The sequence below is a fragment of the Pseudophryne corroboree genome, chromosome 4 (genome assembly GCF_028390025.1).
Source record: "Pseudophryne corroboree isolate aPseCor3 chromosome 4, aPseCor3.hap2, whole genome shotgun sequence".
Taxonomy (NCBI): Eukaryota; Metazoa; Chordata; class Amphibia; order Anura; family Myobatrachidae; genus Pseudophryne; species Pseudophryne corroboree.
The window spans coordinates 439,845,802-439,858,685 of record NC_086447.1 but is presented as its reverse complement, the minus strand read 5'-3'; the positions used below and the strand labels follow the sequence as shown (position 1 = coordinate 439,858,685).

Below are 12,884 nucleotides of genomic sequence, written 5' to 3'. Positions count from 1 at the left end.
CAGGAGCAGAGCATTCTGACCCTCTTGGAGAGGGTCATGTTGGGAGGGATGCATTATGCAAAATCACATGGAAGGAACCTGCACCCTAGGAGTCATCAACTACAGCGTCTCTATGGTAACGCATTAACTTCTGCAGGGGGAGACAAGACGGCCAATCACAGCGCGCCGTGCTCGGCCTTCAATGGAGAAATCCTGGTAATACTGGAACCCTATTGGATGTTGAGAATAAGCAGGCGATTGGCTGTGCCGGCATTATGGTGGGCGGGAATGCAGGCGGCAGGGAAGTGGTGTCCCCGGTTACCTGTCCACAGTTGCTAGTTCAGCATAGGTACTTGTATTGCGGTGCCTAATAATATCACCTGAGCCGGGGACTGTTGGGAGGTAGGTGTCGTGAAACGTCTGCACATACCCACCGTGATTATATGTATATCGCTTGTCACACACTTGTATCGCCTGTGGTCTGCCAATATAAACCTTGTAGTAGACTTGAATGCATAATTTATACTATTAATGATTATTTTCTTTCTTTCTTGTTGTTGTTGTTTTTTTTTTTTTTTTTTTTTCAATTCTGCTTTGTGCTTCTGAAGAGTGCTGACTCCAGACGAGCTATGGCTCATCGTTTATCTAAAGAGGAGCTGGATGAGCAGTTTGAACAGTTTTTAAAAGAGGTAACAAAGTGTACAGTATATGTGATACTCCTGTGGTTGTGAGTGCTGCCGTGCTATAATCTGTCATTGCATCCAGCTTAAACTGACGATTTTTTCCTTCAGAAACCGTTCATAAAATGTTTTTATTTAATGTAGTTGAAAAAGAATATTTTTAAATATTATTATATTATGCATATCTGTAGAACAGGTCTCCTCATCAAAAACTGGGGGGACACAGTGGGGTGACTCGGTCTTGTGATCTGACCATGGTGGTCATTCCGAGTTGTTCGCAGCCAGCAACTTTTTGCTGCTGCTGCGATCAACTAGTACACGTCTATGGGGGAGTGTATTTTAGCTTAGCAGGGCTGCGATCGTTTGTGCAGCCCTGCTAAGCTAAAAAAATTTCAATCAAAAGAAGCCTAGGCCTATACCTACTTACCCTGTGCGACGATCTCTGTGATGCTGGGGCCGGCTTTGACGTCAGACATCCGCCCTCCGTTTTCCTGGACACGCCTGCGTTTTCCTTACCACTCCCCCGAAAACGGCAGCCAACGGTCCGGATCCGCCCTGGAACACCTTCTCCCTGTCAATCTTCTTTGCGGTTGGCTCTGCGACCGCTTCCTTCATTTGACGTAACGGGCAAGATCGCACATGCGCACTGTGGCCGCCGCGCATGCGCATTCCGGACCTGTTCGCACCGCAGCGATAAACCGTTGCGTGCGAACGGGTCGGAACGACCCCCCCATGCCTGTTAGTGCTTAAACAACTGTGAGTGATATGTAAGAATAGGTGATAAGTGTCAAGTGCGCTATTACTAGCACTATTTGACACTTACAAGAAGCCCTGGTATGTACAGTATGAAATCAGATAATGTAGTGAAAAATCTAATTTCTTTACGGTATCTGCAAACATTTTTAACAATTTTGCCGTAACCATACCATTGCATGGCAATGGAAAATCTTTCAGCTGTATTAAAAATGATAACAGCACATTTGCTACTTATCGTTTTCTGCTAATATGTGTGCTCGGCGACTGCTGGGGTCCTGCTACACATGAGAGATCTTGCAATGGTTGCGAGATCTCGTGCATACGTTGTGGAGCCAGCTGGGAGGTGAGTGCTGATGCGCTAGCAGGGATTGCTGTATGGGGAGTAGTTTTTACTAGGCTGACCATATTATCCCATTAACCTGGGAGACTCATGAATTACATAGGTTCTGTGGCTGCTTAAAACCAGGTTAAATGCAGGCTTGTAGTCAGCCAGCACAGAACCTGTGTAATCCATGAGTCTCCCAGGTTAAAGGGTTAATGTGGTCATCTTATTTTTACTCCCCACAAAGATTTTAGCACATAGTGGGGAATTCAAATGTTTGAAAAGTCAGTTTGTTGTCTGTTTTTTTTTCCTTATCTAATAGACAGAAAAAAAACGACACCCAACCGACTTTTCAAACATTTTAATTCCCCCCCATATTGTCTATTTTGTTTTTCTATATCTCGTCTTAGCCAGGCGAAGCAGGAAGAGCTATAACCCCTCTCCCCTTGTGTTCTAATTTTGCAAGACTATAGCAATCCGTGATTTGCATGCAGATGGTCAGTGTGCCTGCATTTTATTAAGAACATGTACTATACTCGACCCAGGATATTCCTTCAAGACCCTTTCAGACTAAGCAAAATCCTGGATTGATGCGCGTTCACTTACAATTAATCAGGAAATGTATACTAGTCCGAGAGGGGTAGTAGTATATAATTAGATTTTTTTTTTTATTCACACGCCTGCAAAGTTCTCTAGTTTACTGTTTAAATAATGTATTGACTTTAGAGATGTACCTACTGTAGACAGAATATTTGGTGTGTGAGTGTATGTATGTATGTATGTATATATATATATATATATATATATATATATATATATATTGATGCAATTAGCTCTACTACCTATCATACAAGTCTAATATAAATTAATAAATGTACAGTACATATAGTGGGTGTGACAAAATGACTTCTCCAATTTTTGGATGGCTGCTGTAAAAAGTCCTCAAAGAATGGACCCTATCTCATTGAGTCCAGTATACAGAAATGGAAAAGGTGGTAGAACCCAGCACCTTCAGTGATTCGGAATTCTCCAAGTGTGGATAGTAAAATAATATGCGTACCGGAAACCAATAGGGATTTTCAGCTCATGAATATGCCTCTAGACATTACAGTTATCCTGGTTACTCGGTCTTCCAGTTTCTCCAATATTCCAAGGCACCAACCAGGATATGGAAAACAAATTGATAGACAATAATAGTGTAGTATTTCCACTATGCGGAGTGATAGTGCTGTTATTTAGTGCGATAAATGCAATTTCAAAAGCATGCATCGTCTGGTGCAATAACACCCTATAAGGGAGATGTATTGTTTGGGGATAGGCTGACGGACCTGGTTTCCACAGCTACAGCAGGTAAATCAAATTTTTTACCATATATTCCCCAACAGCAAAAGAAAGTACCACCCTATCAGATGCAGTCCTTTCGGTCGCACATTTCCAGAAGAGGTCGGGGATCCTCTTTCCTTGCCAGAGGTAAGGGCAGAGGCAAAAGAGCACCTGCATCGGCAGGTGCCCAGGAACAAAAGTCCTTCCCGGCTGCTCCAAAACCCACAGCATGGCGCTGGGGCTCCCCTGACGGAGTCCGCACCGGTGGGGGCACGTCTTCGACTTTTCAGTCAGGCCTGGGTCAGATCAGACCTGAATCCCTGGGTGTTGGAAATAGTTTCCCAGGGTTACAAACTGGAATTCGAGGAGGTGCCCCCGCGCCGATTTTTAAAATCGGCCCTACCAGCTTCCACATCGGAAAGGGATGTAGTGTTAGCTGCAATTCAAACGCTGTGTATACAGCAAGTGATAATCAAGGTTCCCCTGCACCAGCAGGGAAGAGGTTACTACTAAACCCTATTTGTGGTCCCGAAACCGGACGGTTCGGTCAGACCTATTTTGAATCTGAAATCCCTAAACTTGTACATAAAAAGATTCAAATTCAAAATGGAATCACTCAGAGCGATAATAGCCAACATGGGAGGGGGAGTTTATGGTGTCTCTGGACATAAAGGATGCGTACCTTCATGTCCCCATATATGCCCCCCATCAGGAATACCTGAGATTCGCTGTACAGGATTGTCATTACCAATTTCAGATGTTGCCGTTTGGACTTTCCACGGCCCGAGGATTTTCACCAAGATAATGGCGGAAATGATGGTGGTCCTGCGCAAGCATGGAGTCACAATTATCCCATATTTGGACGATCTTCTGATAAAAGAGAGATCAAGAGAGAAATTGCTGAGCAGTGTGGCGCTTTCTCTGAGAGTGCTCCAGCAACACGGTTGGATTCTAAATCTACCGAAGTCGCAGTTGATTCCGACAACTCGACTACCGTTCCTAGGTATGATACTGGATACGGAACAAATGAAGGTGTTCCTCCCAATAGAGAGAGCCCAGGACATCCAGAACATGGTCAGAGACCTGCTAAAAACGAAAAGGGTGTCAGTTCACCAATGCACTCGAGTTCTGGGAAAAATGGTGGCGGCCTACGAGGCCATTCCCTTCGGAAGGTTCCATGCAAGGACTTTTCAATGGGACCTTCTGGACAAGTGGTCCGGGTCCCATCTGCACTTACATCGGAAAATAACTCTGTCCCCAGGAACAAGAGTGTCTCAATCAGACTGTCACAGCAGTGGCTCATGTGAACCGCCAAGGCGGGACAAGAAGCAGAGTCGCGATGGCGGAAGCCACCAGGATTCTTCGCTGGGCGGAAAATCATGTAAGCGCTCTGTCGTCTGTCTTCATTCCGGGAGTGGACAACTGGGAAGCAGACTTCCTCAGCAGACACGATCTCCATCCAGGAGAGTGGGGACTTCATCAAGAAGTCTTTGCAGACATAACACGTCTTTGGGGAACTCCTCAAATAGACATGATGGCGTCACGCCTCAACAAAAAACTTCGGAGGTATTGTGCCAGGTCTCGGGACCCTCAGGCAGTGGCTGTAGACGCTCTAATAACACCGTGGGTGTTCAAATCGGTCTACGTGTTTCCTCCTCTTCCTCTCATCACAAAAGTGTTGAGGATCATAAGGCAAAGAAGAGTACAGACGATACTCGTTGTCCCAGACTGGCCTCGAAGGGCCTGGTACTCGGATCTACAAGAGATGCTCACAGGAGATCCCTGGCCTCTTCCTCTGAGGGAAGACCTGTTGCAACAGGGGCCCTGTGTATTTCAAGACTTACCGCGGTTACGTTTGACGGCATGGCGGTTGAACGCCGAAACCTAGCGAAAAAGGGGATTCCGGAAGAGGTCATCCCTACTTTAATAAAGGCTAGGAAGGAGGTGATGGTTAAGCATCATCACCGTATCTGGCGAAAGTATGTGTCTTGGTGTGAAACCAAGAATGCACCTACGGAAGATTTTCATCTGGGTCGTTTTCTCCACTTCCTACAGACAGGAGTGGATATGGGCCTGAAATTAGGCTCTGTTAAGGTACAGATTTCGGCCCTCTCGATTTTCTTTCAGAAGGAGTTTGCTTCTCTTCCAGAAGTCCAGACGTTTGTAAAGGGAGGGCTGCACATCCAGCCTCCTTTTGTGCCTCCAGTGGCACCGTGGGACCTCAACGTGGTGTTGCAGTTCCTAAAATCACACTGGTTTGAACCGCTTAACAAGGTTGAGTTGAAATTTCTTACTTGGAAGGTGGTCATGTTGTTGGCCTTGGCATCAGCAAGGCGAGTGTCAGAATTGGCGGCTTTGTCACACAAAAGCCCCTACTTGATTTTTCATGTGGATCGAGCTGAATTGAGGATACGTCCGCAATTTTTGCCTAAGGTGGTTTCTTTCTTCCATGTGAATCAACCTATTGTGGTGCCTGTGGCTTCAAGTGACCTGGAGGATTCCAGATCCCTGGACGTAGTCAGGGCCTTAAAGATTTATGTAGCCAGGACGGCTAGAATTAGGAAAACAGAGGCTCTGTTTGTCCTGTATGCTGCCAATAAGATTGGTGCACCTGCTTCGAAGCAGACTATTGCTCGCTGGATCTGTAATACGATTCAGCAGGCTCATTCTACGGCTGGATTGCCGGTACCAAATTCGGTTAAGGCCCATTCCACTAGGAAGGTGGGCTCTTCTTGGGCAGCTGCCCGAGGCGTCTCGGCATTACAACTTTGCCGAGCGGCGACTTGGTCGGGGTCAAACACTTTTGCTAAATTCTTCAAGTTTGATACCCTGGCTGATGAGGACCTAGCATTTGCTCAGTTGGTGCTGCAGAGTCATACGCACTCTCCCGCCCGATTGGATGCTTTGGTATAAACCCCATGGTCCTTACGGAGTCCCCAGCATCCTCTAGGACGTAAGAGAAAAAATAAGATTTTAAACCTACCGGTAAATCTATTTCTCCTAGTCCGTAGAGGATGCTGGGCGCCCGTCCCAGTGCGGAAACTCTGCAAGACTTGTATATAGTTGTTGCTTAAATAAGGGTTATGTTACAGTTGACATCGGTCTTGGACCGTTGCTGTTATTCATACGGTTAACTGGTTTTGTATGATCCAGGTTACGTGGTATGCTTGGTGTGGGCTGGTATGAATCTTGCCCTTGTATTTCTAAATCCTGCCTTGTAGTGTCCATCTCCTCTGGGCACAGTTCTCTAACTGAGGTCTGGAGGAGGGGCATAGAAGGAGATGCCAGTGCACACCCATAGTCAAAGTTCTTTTTAGGTGCCCTATCTCCTGCGGAGCCCGTCTATACCCCATGGTCCTTACGGAGTCCCCAGCATCCTCTACGGACTAGGAGAAATAGATTTACTGGTAGGTTTAAAATCTTATTTTTGCCCGGTAGAGCACATTATACACATTGCACCAGGTAGAGCGCGTTATACACATTGCGCCAGGTAGAGCACGTCATACACATTGCACCCGGTAGAGCACGTCATACACATTGCACCAGGTAGAGCACCGAGGCACATTGCACCAGGTAGAGCACCGAGGCACATTGCACCAGGTAGAGCACCGAGGCACATTGCACCAGGTAGAGCACCGAGGCACATTGCAGTAACCAACTCCACCCACCCCCCCTCCTCACGGGAAACCTTCAGCAAGGCCATCCACCACCACACTGGCAACCTGCTGCAGCCTGGGCACAGGGGCAGATGCGGGGGGGAAGGGGGGGGGGGCATATGCGGAGCGGTACTCACCGCAGAGGGCGCTGTGCCTGGTGAGCGTGGCCAGTCTCTTGGTGCTGGCGGCGGAGCGTGCAGCGGGGAGGAGGAGATGGAGATGAGCGTGGCCAGTCTCTTGGTGCTGCCGGCGGCGGAGCGTGCAGGGGCCTGCTGAGAATCCAGCAGATCAACGCACAGCTAAGAAATAGGAAGATTCAGAACAAGAGTTAAACTATCTACAGTGTGTTTTGTCCCATGAGGAGGACACTCAGTCTAGCTTGCAGCTCACTAAAGATGTCTGCTTAGACTGTAGAGGCATATGCAGATCTGGCACACTGCACCCATTTACACAAGTTCTATAAATAAAACAATTCCATAACTAGGGCCATATTTTGCTTCAGCTGAAACACCTACAAAGTGCAAGTAGCAAGGATGTCTTATACTCGGGTTCACTACGGCTGGCCGGCGGTCGGGCTCCCGGCGACCAGCATCCCGGCGCCGGGAGCCCGACCGCCGGCTTACCGACAGCTTGGCGAGCGCAAATGAGCCCCTTGCGGGCTCGCTGCGCTCGCCACGCTACGGGCACGGTGGCGCGCTACACTATTTTATTCTCCCTCTATGGGGGTCGTGGACCCCCACGAGGGAAAATAAGTGTCGGTATGCCGGCTGTCGGGCTCCCGGCGCCGGTATACTGAGCGCCGGGAGCCCGACCGCCGGCAAACAGAAGACCACCCCTTATACTCAGCAATACAGATAGATACAGGTAGGTAGATAGATAGATAGAGGTATGCTCAAATGACACGTATAAACATAAGCATATAGCAAGTATTTCGCCCTGATACAGTTCTGCTGTGTTATACTGTAACATAAACAAGCTCTCCCTAGGGTGTGATAATCTAGTGACTACTGTACATAAGATGAGAATGCTTACATATAATAGTGAAATGTATATGCTATATTTGTATCCATCAATCTTTCTCATTAAAGTGATGCTGACACAGGAACTGGGCACATGTACCTCTACCAACATAAGACACCAGTAATAACATTATGTGACACTGACAGGTTTCCTGTTTTACACTGTTTATGTGTAAGCATAGAAAATTGGGCAAAGGTTTCTTAATGAAGTGAATGTTACAGTATCCCACTCCCTCACTCGGGCAGAGCACCGTGTACTGTGCCATGTCTGGACACCCGCCAGCCCCAGTCACCTGTTTTAAACGTGAGCTGAGGATCATCCTTGGACCCAAACTCCTGGATCAGGACCTCGAAGATGACCCTGCATGCGTTCTGGATGCCAAAGACGAAGCCATTGCACCACATGGCGGAGAGCATGACCAGCCATCCCCAGCCACCTTCCGGGTGTACAAACTCTGTGCTGGTCTCCGGGTCCCCTGCTCCTCCAGCAGCAGCAGCGATCTTCTTCTCTCCTCTACCGCAGCTGCAGCACTGTCGTTCCCCGCCGGCTCCCCTTCTTCTGCTGCTGGGACATTGGTGGGCAGCTCTTCCTTACTCTGCATCCTGTCTTCTGTCATCTCTGCACTAATGACACTATATTAGCGGGGAGGAGGTGGAGATGAGCGGGGCCAATCTGTCAGTGCTGCAGCACAGATTCATCCATGTGCTGGCGGCGGAGCGAGGAGGATTCAAAGCGGGCGGACTGGCGGGAGACCCTGCAGGAATGATTGGCTGGAGACTACAGGAGGTGATTGGTTGAGGAAACAGCCAGTCACCTCCTGCGTGCCGCTGACTGGCGCGATCACAGATTCAGATGATCGCGTCCAGCTGCTAAATGTGAGTCCTGGAGTATTTGCCGCTGCGGAGCGCGTCCCTGGGGACCCTCCCATTTTAGATAAGTGAGTCCCCGGACATCAAAAGCGGGTAAAATACGCGCTATAGTGCGTTTTTGCGATCACTGATATATATATATATATATATATATATATATATATATATATATATATATATATATAATTTCTCTATCGTCCTAGTGGATGCTGGGGTTCCTGAAAGGACCATGGGGAATAGCGGCTCCGCAGGAGACAGGGCACAAAAAGTAAAGCTTTAGGATCAGGTGGTGTGCACTGGCTCCTCCCCCTATGACCCTCCTCCAAGCCCCAGTTAGATTTTTGTGCCCGGCCGAGAAGGGTGCAATCTAGGTGGCTCTCCTAAAGAGCTGCTTAGAAAAGTTTAGCTTAGGTTTTTTATTTTACAGTGAGTCCTGCTGGCAACAGGATCACTGCAACGAGGGACTTAGGGGAGAAGAAGTGAACTCACCTGCGTGCAGGATGGATTGGCTTGCTTGGCTACTGGACATTAGCTCCAGAGGGACGATCACAGGTACAGCCTGGATGGTCACCGGAGCCTCGCCGCCGGCCCCCTTGCAGATGCTGAAACGAGAAGAGGTCCAGAATCGGCGGCAGAAGACTCCTCAGTCTTCTTAAGGTAGCGCACAGCACTGCAGCTGTGCGCCATTTTCCTCTCAGCACACTTCACACGGCAGTCACTGAGGGTGCAGGGCGCTGGGAGGGGGGCGCCCTGGGAGGCAAATGAAAACCTTTTTTGGCTAAAAATACCTCACATATAGCCTCCGGGGGCTATATGGAGATATTTAACCCCTGCCAGAATCCGTTAAGAGCGGGAGACGAGGCTGCCGAAAAAGGGGCGGGGCCTATCTCCTCAGCACACAGCGCCATTTTCCCTCACAGAAAGGCTGGAGGGAAGGCTCCCAGGCTCTCCCCTGCACTGCACTACAGAAACAGGGTTAAAACAGAGGGGGGGGCACTAATTTGGCGTTAGAAATATATAAAAAAGATGCTATAAGGGAAAACACTTATATAAGGTTGTCCCTATATAATTATAGCGTTTTTGGTGTGTGCTGGCAAACTCTCCCTCTGTCTCTCCAAAGGGCTAGTAGGTCCTGTCCTCTATCAGAGCATTCCCTGTGTGTGTGCTGTGTGTCGGTACGTGTGTGTCGACATGTATGAGGACGATGTTGGTGAGGAGGCGGAGCAATTGCCTGTAATGGTGATGTCACTCTCTAGGGAGTCGACACCGGAATGGATGGCTTATTTAGGGAATTACGTGATAATGTCAACACGCGCCAAGGTCATGAGACGGCCGACAAACAATTAGTACCGGTCCAGACGTCTCAAAAACACCGTCAGGGGTTTTAAAACGCCCGTTTACTTTAGTCGGTCGACACAGACACAGACAGGGACACTGAATCCAGTGTCGACGGTGAATAAACAAACGTATTCCTTATTAGGGCCACACGTTAAGGGCAATGAAGGAGGTGTTACATATTTCTGATACTACAAGTACCACAAAAGAGGGTATTATGTGGGATGTGAAAAAACTACCGTAGTTTTTCCTGAATCAGATAAATTAAATGAAGTGTGTGATGATGCGTGGGTTCCCCCCGATAGAAAATATGGGCGGTATACCCTTTCCCGCCAGAAGTTAGGGCGCGTTGGGAAACACCCCTTAGGGTGGATAAGGCGCTCACACGCTTATCAGAACAAGTGGCGGTACCGTCTATAGATAGGGCCGTCCTCAAGGAGCCAGCTGACAGGAGGCTGGAAAAATATCATAAAAAGTATATACACACATACTGGTGTTATACTGCGACCAGCGATCGCCTCAGCCTGGATGTGCAGAGCTGGGGTGGCTTGGTCGGATTCCCTGACTAAAAATATTGATACCCTTGACAGGGACAGTATTTTATTGACTATAGAGCATTTAAAGGATGTATTTCTATATATGCGAGATGCACAGAGGGATATTTGCACTCTGGCATCAAGAGTAAGTGCGATGTCCATATCTGCCAGAAGATGTTTATGGACACGACAGTGGTCAGGTGATGCAGATTCCAAACGGCACAAAGGTGTATTGCCGTATAAAGGAAGAGGAGTTATTTGGGGTCGGTCCATCGGACCTGGTGGCCACGGCAACTGCTGGAAAATCCACCGTTTTTACCCTAAGTCACATCTCTGCAGAAAAAGACACCGTCTTTTCAGCTTCAGTCCTTTCGTCCCTATAAGTCATATCTGCCCAGGGATAGAGGAAAGGGAAGAAGACTGCAGCAGGCAGCCCATTCCCAGGAACAGAAGCGTTCCAACCCTTCTGACAAGCTCTCAGCATGACGCTGAGACCGTACAGTACCCCTGGATCCTACAAGTAGTATCCCAGGGGTACAGTTTGGAATGTCGAGACGTTTCCCCTGCGCAGGCTCCTGAAGGCTGCTTTACCAAGGTCTCCCTCCGACAAGGAGGCAGTATGGGAAAAAATTCACGAGCTGTATTCCCAGCAGGTGAAAATTAAATTACCCCTCCTACAACAAGAAAAGGGGTATTATTCCACACTATATTGTGGTACTGAAGCCAGAAGGCTAGGTGAGACCTATTCTAAATCTAAAAAAATTTGAACACTTACAAAGGTTCAAATCAAGATGGAGTCACTCAGAGCAGTGATAACGAACCGGGAAGAAGGGGACTATCTGGTGTCCCGAGACATCAGGGATGCTTACCTCCATGTCCCAAATTTGCCCTTATCACTAAGGGTACCTCAGGTTCGTGGTACAGAACTGTCGCTATCAGTTTCAGACGCTGCCGTTTGGATTGTCTACGGCACCCAGGGTCTTTACCAAGGTAATGGCCGAAATGATGGTTCTTCTTCGAAAAAAAGGCGTCTTAATTATCCCTTACTTGGACGATCTCCTGATAAGGGCAAAGTCCAGGGAACAGTTGGAGGTCGGAGTAGCACTATCTCGGATACTGTTACAACAGCAGGGGTGGATTCTAAAGATTCCAAAATCGCAGCTGATCCCGACAACAAGTCTCCTGTGCTTAGGGATGATTCTGGACACAGTCCAGAAAAAGGTGTTTCTCCCGGAAGAGAAAGCCAGGGAGTTATCCGAGCTAGTCAGGAACCTCCTAAAATCAGTGCATCATTGCACAAGGGCCATGGTAAAAAAAAATGGTGACTTCCTTCGAAGCAATTCCAGTCGGCAGATTTCATGCAAGAACTTTTCAGTGGGATCTGCTGGACAAATGGTCCGGATCGCATCTTCAGATGCATCAGCGGATAACCCTATATCCAAGGACAAGGGTGTCTCTCCTGTGGTGGTTACAGAGTGCTCATCTTCTAGAGGGCCGCAGATTCGGCATTCAGTTTTGGATGTTGGTGACCACGGAGGCCAGCCCGAGAGGCTGGGGAGCAGTCACACAAGGAAAAAATTTCCAGGGAGTGTGATCAAGTCTGGAGATTTTTCTCCACATAAATATAGCTAAGGGTAAATTTATAATGCTCTAAGCTTAGCAAGATCTCTGCTTCAAGGTCAGCCGGTATTGATCCAGTGGGATAAAACATCACGGCAGTCGCCCACGTAAATAGACAGGGCGGCACAAGAAGCAGGAGGGCAGTGGCAAAAACTGCAAGGACTTTTCGCTGGGCGGAAAATCATGTGATAGCACTGTCAGCAGTGTTTCATTCCGGGAATGGAAACTGGGAAGCAGACTTCCTCAGTAGGCACGACCTCCACCCGGCAGAGTGGGAACTTCATGGGGAAGTTTTCCACATAATTGTAAACCGTTGGGAATTACCAAAGGTGGACATGATGGCGTCCCGTCTGAACAAAAAACGGGACAGGTATTGCGCCAGGTTAAGAGACCCTCAGGCAATAGCTGTGGACGTTCTGGTAACACCGTGGGTGTACCAGTCGGTGTATGTGTTCCATCCTCTGCTTTTCATACCTAAGGTACTGAGAATTATAAGACGTAGAGGAGTAAGAACTATACTCATGGCTCCGGATTGGCCAAGAAGGACTTGGTACCCGGAACTTCAAGAGATGCTCACAGAGTACTTATGGCCTCTGCCGCTAAGAAGGGACTTGTTTCAGCAAGTACCATGTCTGTTCCAAGACTTACCGCAGCTGCGTTTGACGGCATGGCGGTGGAACGCCGGATCCTAAGGGAAAAGGCATTCAGGAAGAGGTCATTCCTACCCTGGTCAAAGCCAGAAAGGAGGTGACCAAACAACATTATCACCACATGTGGCGAAAATATGT

The 12,884-nt window shown here is 48.2% G+C and overlaps 1 protein-coding gene across 3 annotated transcripts in view; it reads left to right on the top strand.

The window, feature by feature from the left end:
* The first annotated feature begins 212 nt into the window (after positions 1-212).
* CEP162 (centrosomal protein 162) overlaps positions 213-12,884 on the top strand; it is a 420,302-nt gene continuing 407,630 nt past the window's right edge. For all 3 annotated transcript variants that reach the window (XM_063916918.1, XM_063916917.1, XM_063916916.1), the window contains exons 1-2: positions 213-381; positions 588-668. In XM_063916918.1, coding sequence (XP_063772988.1) covers positions 609-668 — 60 coding nt within the window. In that variant the 5' untranslated portion in view covers positions 213-381; positions 588-608. The remainder of the gene's footprint in view (positions 382-587; positions 669-12,884) is intronic.